The following is a 10,684-nucleotide window of genomic DNA, read 5'->3' as shown; positions in this document are numbered from 1 at the left end:
AGAAACCCTGTCTCGAAAATCAAAAAAAAAAAAAAAAAAAAGAAGAGCACTGGCTATTCTTCCAGAAGACCCAGGTTTGATTCGTAGCACTGGCATGGTGAATTATAACCACCTGTAACTCCAGTTTCAGGGGATCTGGCATATCCTCTTCTGGCTTCCACATGCACCAGACACACATATACATACACACAGACAAAACACTCATACTCATAAATATAATTTCTTCTTTCTTTCTTTCTTTCTTTCTTTCTTTTTTCTTTCTTTTTCTTCCTTCCTTTTTTTTTTTAAAGACGGGGCTCTCTGTGTAGCCTTGATTGTCCTGGAACTTACTCTTGAGACCAGGGAGTCCTAGAACTCACAGAGATCCCCCTGCCTCTGCCTCCCAAGTGCTGGGATTAAAGGTGTGCACCACCACTGCCTGGCATAAAAATAAATCTTAAAAAATAAAATACCACTGCGTAGTGGTAGCGTATGTCTTTAATCCCAGTGCTGTAATTTTAAGGTCAGCCCAATCTCCAGGACAGCCAGGGTGGTTACACAGAGAAACGCTGTCTCAAAAAGAAAGGAAAAAATCATTACGATAACAGCTTTAACACTTGCAATATACAAGGCTTTATGTCACTTAATGCCACCATCTATTTAAATTCTTATTTTTCCATTATGCAGATGAGAAAACTGTCTCAGCCGGGCTGTGGTGGTGCACACCTTTAATCCCAGCACTCGGGAGGCAGAGGCAGGCAGATCTCCATCTCCATGAGTTTGAGGCCAGCCTGGTCTACAAGAGCTAGTTCCAGGACAGGCTCCAAAGCTACAGAGAAACCCTGTCTCGAAAAGAACCAAAAAAAAAGAAAGACAGAAAAGGAAAAGACGACAGTCTCATGGCAAAATCAAATAACTTGCCTCACATTACAAAAATAAAACTAGGATTGCAGTACAGGCTCTTAAACCATCATAATCTACAGATCATATCATATTCCCACCATGCTCCATGACTGCTACCCCAGTTTTAAGGTTTCTACCTCAACATAGCCAGAGAGGGGAAAGTCCTTCCGGAAAGGATGTCCCTCGAAGCCATAGTCTGTCAGGATTCTTCTTAGATCAGGGTGGTTAACAAAGAAAACTCCAAACATGTCCCAGACCTAGGAAAGAACAGCTCTCGGCAATCTGTCCATCAGGGCCAAGCGCCAAGGAGCTGCGCCACACCCCATGATTACAAACAATTGCTGTGCTTCTGGCCCAGAGGCAGGGCCCACTACAACCAATAACTCACCTCCCTCTCATACCAGTTGGCTGCCTTGTGCACAGAGACTATGGACTCAATGGGTGTCAGCTCATCTGCATAGGTCTTCACACGGATCCGAGAGTTGAAGCGCAGAGACAGCAGGTTGTACACAACCTAGAGAGAGAAAAAACTAGAGGAACGAGGTAGCTATAGGATGAAGTCTGGGTGAGAGTATCAGTCTTTATTGTTTGTTTAGTTTCGGTTTTTCAAAATAGGTTTCTCTGTGTAGCCCTGGCTGTCCTAGAACTCACTTTGTAATCTAGCCTGGCCTAGAACTCAGAGAGATCCACCTGCCTCTGCCTCCCGAGTGCTAGGATTAAAGGTATGCCTCTCCTATTTTAATACTGTATGATCTTATAACTTTAATAGCTAACAGAAAAAAGTCCAAAGCCAGTCACAAAAGATCCTCTTGAACCATATAACCAAATCCCCAGTGTGGATATAGCTCAATGGTAGAGTGCTTGACTAGCAAGTATAAGCCTGTAGGTTCAATGCCCCCACCACGTGTGTATAACATTAAATATATACATTTTTTGAGTCCTGGAACCTGTATTACTAGACTGGCTTCAAACTCACAGGGATCTGCCTGCCTCTGCCTCCCAAGAGCTGTGTGAATGTGCCACTATATCCAGCATAAACTTAATTTTTAAAAAATCAAGCAGAGCTGGGTGTGGGTGGTGCACTCAGAAGGCAGAGGCAGAGGCAGACAGATCTCTGTGAGTTCAACGCCAACCTGGTCTCGGCCTACGGAGAGAGTTCAAGGATTACAGGACTGGTTCCATAGCTACAAAAAAGGAAGGAAGGAAGGAAGGAAGGAAGGAAGGAAGGAAGGAAGGAAGGAAGGAAGGAAGGAAGGAAAACAAATCAAGCAGAGCCAAGCATTGTGACTATTTAGTGAGCAGATATATAAAGATCATCTAAGCTGAAAAGTTCCAAGGCCAACATAGTTAGACCCCGTCTCAAAACAACAGAAAAAAAGTTAAAATAAAAGAAGGAAGGAAGGGGCTGGCGAGATGGCTCAGCGGTTAAGAGCATTGCCTGCTCTTCCGAAGGTCCTGAGTTCAATTCCCAGCAACCACATGGTGGCTCACAACCATCTGTAATGAGATCTGGTGCCCTCTTCTGGCCTGCAGGCATATATGCAGAAAGAATATTGTATACTTAATAAATAAATAAATAAATTTTTTAAAAAAAAAAGGGAAGGAAGGAAGCCAACAAAAACAGACAAAAATTCTGCTATGATCTGTGTGACTCAGCCAGACACTGAAACTACAGAGGCTCTGGTGACCAAAGAAGCTGTCACTCAGGAAATCATCTATGTCCTTTCTTACCTTTAGCTCCCAAACCTCTCCTTCTGTTTTTCAGTTAGCATCTCGTCTCATATTGCCCTACTAGTTTTCCTTGAACTCCCTGCGCAGCAGTAGATGGCCTTGAACTTGTGACCCTCCCACCCTCACTTCCCCAAGTGCTAGGACTCAAGGTCTACCAGTACACATATTTTTTAAGCAGTGCTGGGGAGCAAACTGAGCCATGTGTATGCTTGGAAAGTACTCTGCCAACTGAGCTATATCTATCCTGGCCCCAAACCTCACATTTAACTGACCTCAAAACGGTTCTGCCGAGTTGGGACATCTACTGCTGTCATGTCAGCCAAAGATTTGAATTGTGCATTGGTGTGGTCCTTGAGGAAGGTCAGCACTGGGATGACCCCATCAGGATGGATGCAGACTTCTAACTCATCAAAGCAGGTTACCTGTAGACATGGAAAGGTGCTGTAGACAGCAGAAATGTCGCTAGCTTCTGCAGGAGTCAATGTTTGAAGGCAGTGGTTTTCAACTTTTTGTTTTGTTTTGTTTTGTTTTGTTTTGGGGGGGGTTCTTTGAGATAGGATTTTGTTGTGTATCCTTGGCTGTCCTGGAAGATTTTCAGCCTTCTTAATGCTGAGAGACCCGCCTCATGTTGTGGTGACCCCCAACCATAAATTTATTTTCATTGCTACTTCATCACTGTAATATTTGCTACTGTTATGAATCATAATGTAAATATCTGTGTTTTCTGAGGGGGGAGGGTCACAACCCCCAGGTTGAGAACCACTAGTTTAAAGTGAAGAAATAAACAGTGGGGTGGATTCTTAACCCAGACCCAAGGACAATGAGTATTACCTGAACTTGTTGGACATACTTGGGTAGGATTTCAGCCACATACTCTCCAAATGCTGAGAGCTGCTTGTGGGTCACATCAGTCCGTGGTCTGACAGTGGCTGGAAAGAAAAAGTATAAAAGGAAAAGGTAACAACTGGTCCTGCCTCAAGTCTCTTGGACTTAAAAAAAGTATTTACTTTTGTTTTGGTGTTTTGCCTGCATATATATCTATGCAAACGAGTGCCTGTTGCTCAAAGAGGACAGAAGAATGTCAGAACCCCTGAGACTAGAGTTATAAATGGTTGTGAACTGACATGTTGGTGCTGGGAATTTGGGTCCTCTGGATGAGCAACCAGTGCCCTTAAATACTGCTGAGCCATGCCCTCCTGAAAAGAATCTTAAAGGCACAGGTGCAAAGTACCTTCCAGGAATTAGGAAGTGATCAAAATTTAGGGGAGCCCAGTGGTGGCAGCACCCGCCTTTAATCCCAACACTCAGGAGGCAGAGGCAGGCGTATCTCTGTGAGTTTGAGGCTGGCCTGGTCCACAAGAGCTAGTTCCAGGACAGGCTCCAAAGCTACAGAGAAACCCTGTCTCAAAAAAACAAAAACCACTTAGGGGGAAACAGCACTTCTCTTTCACAGTACACAGAGATTCTTGTTATGTAGTTGGGGTCTTTCTTTCTACACTGTTTCACAGCTGTTCCTCAGATTTCTTGTACTTGACAAGAAGCAACAATGTCAGCCTGTCTATCAGACTCAGAACTCTTTAAGGATGGGATTCAGACTTCTGTTTCTCTTTCTCTCATTGGCACCTGCTTATACCAAGTTCTTAATCAAAAAATTTCAGGGCTGAAGAACCCAGGAAAGATTTTCACATTGCCCACACACTGCTCCCAGTTCCTTTGTGTATCTACAAGAAAATCAATGTCCAGAAATCGTGATTCTATTGACTGAACATAAAATTCACATGATTTTAATTCACTAAATTACTTGAGCACACACACACATCACAGACAAAGAATTAATGATTAAGTATCTTTCCAAAGACTTGTTTTGTCGTTCACTAGATCTGTGACTGAAAATTTTTAATTATCTGGACTGATCTATAGTATGGACAGTAAAATGCTATGCATCTCACAAGGCTGTTATGAAGTCCAAAGGAAATGATTCACTATAAGGCGCAAAGCCTTAAGGTGCCCAGTAAGTACAAGATTGATGTGAGCTACTATTATTTATGGACTTCGGGTCGGGTCTCAAAAATTTTGTTACCTGCCCTCAAAGAGCTGACAATTTAATCGGAGAAAAAGAGTCATGAAAACGGGCAAAGGACAATCAAAATGAGAAGGAAACAAATATCTAGGGCCCAGGAAGTGCTCAATTCTAACAGCAAGGTGGAGACCATAGCAATCTCCAAGGACAAGCAGAGATTTCCCAGGAGGGAAGGCATTCCAGAGTAAGGAGAATATTTGACAGAACAATGAAAACCCCTGCTAACGTTGGTGAGACAAGCGCTGTCCGCACATACTCACGGCGCGTATCAGACGCCGTGCTCTCCTTCCTCACCCGCTGCAACAGCACTGAGGGTCGCCCAGTCCCTGCACAGAGACATAAAAGGCACAAAGGCAGGTGAGACCCGAGAGGTCTCCGTGTTAGGCGCGCCTCTGCCGCTGTCTCAGCTGTCCCCCTTGCTCACCCCTGGCTACGGAAGCGACCCCTCCGAGCCCACGCCACCAGACCCTGGCTGCGGCAGCCGCCATATTCCTACGATGGAGACAAAATAAGCAGAAGAACACACAGGCCACGGATCACCAAGGGCACGGACCGGAAGTGGAAATGTGCACTGAATATTCTTCCGGGCAGACGCGGGGCGGGAAGCAGAGGTTCCGGATCTGGGCACTGGCATGAAAGGAGGTAACGCAGGTAAGAAAGACCCGCAGGTGGGGAAACCGTGAGGTGTACGTGGCTCTAGCTCGGTACAGCGGAGGCCGAAGAGAAGCAGCAGCAAAGAATCGGACGGGTGAGAGAAAGGTAAAGGGTGGGCATTCTGGGTTCTAAGTTTCATGCCGCTCCCCCGCTCTCGAGCTTTTGATAAGGGGGGGGGGGGACGGGGAAGACGACGGTTTCCTTGGAGACCGTTTCCTAGGCGACTCTAGGTGGCGCGGTCGATTGCACAGGGTTATGGACTTACTTGTGCCCCCGGCCGGGGACGGCTGGGCTCTCTGGAGCTTATTTAGAAACTCACTGGGGCGAGTGGGTAAGTACGGAACTGGCATCTCAGAAAAGAATAAAGATGGAAATAATGATGTCCAGGCCCAGGCCTCATATCGGAGGGTCTGCAGTCTTATGTCCACGCAAGGAGAGAGTCTAACCACCGGAACTCTGGATGTCTTGCTTTATTTAGTTGTTGTTCTTCTTCTTCGTCGTCTTTTGCTTAATCATGCTTCCTCTGAGTCTCACTAGTTTATATATCCAAACTATTTGGTTAGTAAATCTTTTAAAATAGGCTTCCTCCTCTTCTCTTTCACCAATTGACCAAAGTCCCAAGTCTTTTGTTACATCATTATCAGGAATATCTGATTTTCCATCAAGGAAAAACAGTAGAGATAGAACTTTAATCGTTTTCATTGGAGGAGCAGCCCCACTGCAGGAAAATTTGGGTGAAGGAATGTCATAGATCATGTTGGCAGTACCAGGAATAAGGCCAGGCTAGACCCACCTTGCTCCTGTTTCCCCCTTCTCCTGTCTTGAGTTGAATAGTTGAGTTCATGGACAATGTCTGTGGATTACTTGGATACTTAGGGCAGTATTGCTTTGCAGATAGTTGGCTGCCATGGAGTCGCCAGAGGAGCCGGGAGCATCCATGGATGAAAACTACTTTGTGAACTATACTTTCAAAGACCGATCTCACTCAGGCCGAGTGGCTCAGGGAATTATGAAACTGTGTTTAGAGGAGGAGCTCTTTGCTGATGTCACCATTTCAGTGGAAGGCCGAGAGTTTCAGCTCCACCGGCTGGTCCTGTCAGCTCAGAGCTGCTTCTTCCGATCCATGTTCACTTCTAATCTGAAGGAGGCTCACAACCGGGTGATTGTGCTACAAGATGTCAGTGAGTCTGTTTTCCAGCTCCTGGTTGATTATATATACCATGGGACCGTGAAACTTCGAGCTGATGAGCTGCAGGAAATTTATGAGGTGTCAGACATGTATCAGCTGACATCTCTGTTTGAGGAATGTTCTCGGTTTTTGGCACGCACAGTACAAGTGGGAAACTGCCTTCAGGTGATGTGGCTTGCAGACAGGCACAGTGATCCTGAGCTCTACACTGCTGCCAAGCACTGTGCCAAGACCCACCTGGCCCAGCTACAGAGCACAGAGGAGTTTCTCCACTTGCCTCACCATTTGCTCACTGATATCATCTCAGGTAAGTTCATGGAGAAGCTTATCATACCCAGCTATGCAAGAGTGATTTTTTTTTTTTTTTTTGGTTTTTCGAGACAGGGTTTCTCTGTGGCTTTGGAGCCTGTCCTGGATCTAGCTCTGTAGACCAGGCTGGTCTCGAACTCACAGAGATCCGCCTGCCTCTGCCTCCTGAGTGCTGGGATTAAAGGCATGCGCCACCATCGCCCGGCCAAGAGTGATTTTTCAGTGGGTAGTCTGGCTCAGAACTCCTAAGTTTATGTGACTGACTCATAGAGCACTTCCCTGGTGAACTTGAGTCCCTAGGTTTGATCACAGCACTGCAGAATGTTAGTGGTGGGGCAATTTCAAGTTAATTTCATATATATGTAATTGGATACATCCATAAAAAAATACATATAATAATGGTGGTCTAATAAGGTGGCTCAAGTCTTTTTTTTTTTAATATTTTTGAGACAGGGTCTATTTGCACAGCCATAGCTGTCCTTTAACTCACTCTGTAGACCAGGCTGGCCTCGAACTCACAGAGATCTGCCTGCCTCCACTTCCCAAGGGCTAAGATTTGTTGTGGGACTTCATTCAGCCAATAGCCTTTTTTTTTTTTATTTTTTTTTATTTTTTAGGTTTTTCGAAACAGGGTTTCTCTGTGGTTTTGGAGCCTGTCCTGGAACTAGCTCTTGTAGACCAGGCTGGCCTCGAACTCACAGAGACCCACCTGCCTCTGCCTCCCGAGTACTGGGATTAAAGGCGTGCGCCACCACCACCCGGCAGCCAATAGCCTTTTAGATACCAGTCCTTAGTACGTGGTCTGAGGTACTATGAGCACAGACAGGAAGCATGCTCAGTCTTCTTTTTCCTTTCATTGGTTGGTGGCTGGAATTGGGTTCAGGATCAGGAACCTTTCCCTGGGTATGGTGCAACTCCCTAGCGGGGTGTGGGGCCACCAGATCCCTTGGGTTCTATGTTTGCTGTGCTCACTCCCACTCCAGGGCTCAACAAAACAAATGCGGGGATGGGGGGCTGGAAAAATGCCTATTGTGTCAGGGAATGTGAGTCCACCCAGTGGATTAACTGGTCCACACAAACACACACACACCCTCGTCACTGTTCAGTGGGCAGGGGGCATGAGAGCAGCCGAGTCACCTGTGGTTGTTCCCCAGTCACCCCTGGGCGACTGCTGGAGGCAGGCAAGAAGGCTGACTGGACCGCCAGTAAGGCTTGGGGTTTACCGCTCTACCGTAGGGACCATGATCTGGAATTGACGTTCACCATCCACAGAATCCAATCACCCCTCAGAGCTGTGATAGGCCCCAACCAGGTTATTAATCCCCCTGCACCTGCATCCAAGCCAAGCACCCCACGCCCGACCACTGCACAGCCCCTGGAGACCCAGCTCAGCTCATCTCCCTTGCAGTGACCCTGGACCCCCAGGCTAACTCTAGACAGAAGACCCACTCCTGACACTTCTTGACCTCTCATACCTAGTCCTGAATACCACCAAACCTGATCTGACTGTCACTTGCTGGCTTTGCTATGATACTGCTCCCCTCCCCCCTTTTATGAGGTGATTGCCCTCATTGGGACCTATGTTGGGGAATATTATTTTCAGGTGTATGATTTTTGTTACGCTGCATTTGTTTAATTCTGTGAAGCTGTGTTACTGTGCATGTCTAAAACACCTGATGGTCTTAATGAAGAGCTGAACAGACAGTAGCAAAGCAGAAGCAAGGACAGGCAGGGCTGGCAGGCGAGAGTATCAATACAAGGAGAACCTAGGAGAAGGAGGAGCAAGAAAACAAGGAGAGGAAGACATCAGGGACCAGCCAACCAACTATTCAGCAAGCCATGGAGAAAGAAGTAAAGAAAGTATACAGAAATAGATAAAAGCCCTGAGGCAAAAGGTAGGTTAAGAAACGCTGGCAAGAAAGAAGCCAAGCTAAGGCCAGGTATTCATAAGCCTGTGTGTGTGCTTTAAGTGGGAGCTGCGTGGAGGCATGCATGACTACCGGCTGTGGTTCCTCTTGAGAGCCCGTTAGGATTGTTATTGGTGAGGCTGGATGGATAGCTCAGCAGTTAAGAGTGCTTGTTGCCTTTGCACTTCTTACTCTTAGAGGACCAGGATTCAATTCTCAGAATCCACATGGTGGCTTACAACTATCAGTAACTCCAGTTCCAGGGCATCTGATGCCATCTTCTGATGGTCATGAACACAAACCTCATGTGGTGCATAGACATGTGCAGGCAAAGCATTCATCCATGTAAAAATAAAAAATTTATTTTTGTTTTTCAAGACCCTGTCTAGAAAAATAAAAAACAAAAACACATACCAAAAAAAAACCCACAAAAACATGAGCTGGACAGATGGCTCAGCAGTTAAGAGCACTGGCTGCTCTTCTGGAGAATCCAAGTTCAATTTCCAGCACCCACGTGGCAGCTCACAACTGTCTGTAACTCCAGTTCCAGGGCTTCTGATACCGTAACACATACAGACAAAACACCAATGCACATAAAATTATAAAAATAAAATGAAACCCAGTAATATTATCATTGACCTGCTTTTCCTTTGGCTTTCACAGATGGGGTTCCGTGCTCCCAGAACCCAACAGAGGCAATAGAAGCCTGGATCAATTTCAATAAAGAAGAAAGAGAGGCTTTTGCGGAGTCACTCAGGAGCAGCTTGAAGGTGAGGCGCATTTCTTAAGGATTGAGGGTGCCATAATTTCTGTACACTCCAGCCCTCGGTGGCCTTTTTTTGTCTTTCTTCTTTTTGGCAGGAGAGAATATGTATCTCTTGGTGTATGTGTGGGGTTCAGAGGACAATTTAAAGAAGTCAGTTCTCACCTGGCGATGGTGGCACACGCCTTTATAATCCCAGCACTTGGGAGGCAGAGGCAGGTGGATCTCTGTGAGTTCGAGACCAGCCTGGTCTACAGAGCTAGTTCCAGGACAGGCTCCAAAGCCACAGAGAAACCCTGTCTCGAAAAAAAAAAAAAAAAAGAAGTCAGTTCTCTCCTTCTATTACATAGGCCACAAGGATCAAACTCAGATCCTCACGCTTGTACAGCAAGTACCCTTACCCACCTAAACCATCTTCCAAGCCACTGATCTAGCCTCTTTTGATAGCTACTGATTAGTCACCATCTTGAAGTAAACAGGTTGGATGTATTTTCTGACCGCAGAAGATAACAGTCTATGAGCTTTGAAACTCACAGAGCCTTTACTGTCTTCTCTAATGCTATCTTCTTTTTGTTTTTAGAGACAAGGTTTCTTGGTGTTAACATTCCTATCTGTTCTGGAACTCGTTTTGTAGACCAGACTGACCTCGAACTTCTGCTTCCTGAGTGCTAGGATTAAAGCCATGTGCCACCACTGCCTGGTTTGATTCTATCTTCAAGATCTGTTTTCTTCATTGAGTTAACAGTTCTAGCTAGATGCACTGGCTCAGCACGTGGGAGGTGGACATGAAGGCAGGAGGATCAGCTTCAGCTACATAATTGGTAGCCTGTATAAGATCCTGTCTGTTTGCACAGCAGTAGGACAAACCCTTAATCCCAGCACTTGGGAGGCAGAGTCATGCAGATCTCTGAGTAAGGCCAGCATGGTCTACAGAGCTAGTTCCAGGACAGCCAAAGCTAAGGAAAGAAACTCTGTCTTGGGGAAAAAAAAAAGAAAAAAGTATAGCATTAATAATAATAATAATAAAAAGCAGGGATATAATTCAATTTCTAGGATGCTTGCCTTATATTATAAAGTCCTGGGTTTAATTCCCAACACTGAAAAACAAAAAAGGAGTAAGAGTGGATGTGGTTCCTACCTGTGATCCCCTGGAAGAGTGGATGTGGTTC

General features: G+C 45.7%; 2 protein-coding genes across 6 annotated transcripts in view; one reads left to right on the top strand and one right to left on the bottom strand.

Moving 5' to 3' along the window:
* Ndufs3 (NADH:ubiquinone oxidoreductase core subunit S3) overlaps nucleotides 1-5,250 on the bottom strand; it is a 7,664-nt gene extending 2,414 nt beyond the window's left edge. Inside the window, exons 1-6 of the mRNA XM_005364191.3 lie at nucleotides 5,118-5,250; nucleotides 4,954-5,019; nucleotides 3,445-3,542; nucleotides 2,886-3,035; nucleotides 1,271-1,396; nucleotides 1,020-1,139 (exon numbers count right to left, since the gene is read on the bottom strand). Of these exons, the coding sequence (XP_005364248.1) occupies nucleotides 1,020-1,139; nucleotides 1,271-1,396; nucleotides 2,886-3,035; nucleotides 3,445-3,542; nucleotides 4,954-5,019; nucleotides 5,118-5,181 (624 nt within the window). The 5' untranslated portion in view covers nucleotides 5,182-5,250. The remainder of the gene's footprint in view (nucleotides 1-1,019; nucleotides 1,140-1,270; nucleotides 1,397-2,885; nucleotides 3,036-3,444; nucleotides 3,543-4,953; nucleotides 5,020-5,117) is intronic.
* The window catches only part of Kbtbd4 (kelch repeat and BTB domain containing 4), a 20,472-nt gene that overhangs the window by 7,703 nt on the left and 2,085 nt on the right, over nucleotides 1-10,684 (top strand). Inside the window, exons 1-3 of one of the 5 annotated variants that reach the window (XM_005364193.3) lie at nucleotides 5,280-5,344; nucleotides 6,242-6,843; nucleotides 9,416-9,522. In XM_005364193.3, the coding sequence (XP_005364250.1) occupies nucleotides 6,255-6,843; nucleotides 9,416-9,522 (696 nt within the window). In that variant the 5' untranslated portion in view covers nucleotides 5,280-5,344; nucleotides 6,242-6,254. Of the gene's footprint in view, nucleotides 1-5,279; nucleotides 5,453-5,566; nucleotides 5,679-6,241; nucleotides 6,844-9,415; nucleotides 9,523-10,684 lie in introns of those variants that run through there. The other 4 variants (XM_013352692.2, XM_005364192.3, XM_013352693.1 and 1 more) reach the window with 4 other exon arrangements.

The sequence above is a fragment of the Microtus ochrogaster genome (genome assembly GCF_000317375.1).
Source record: "Microtus ochrogaster isolate Prairie Vole_2 chromosome 14 unlocalized genomic scaffold, MicOch1.0 chr14_random_1, whole genome shotgun sequence".
Taxonomy (NCBI): Eukaryota; Metazoa; Chordata; class Mammalia; order Rodentia; family Cricetidae; genus Microtus; species Microtus ochrogaster.
The sequence above is the reverse complement of the archived record's forward strand: the minus strand, read 5'-3'. Positions and strand labels throughout refer to the sequence as shown.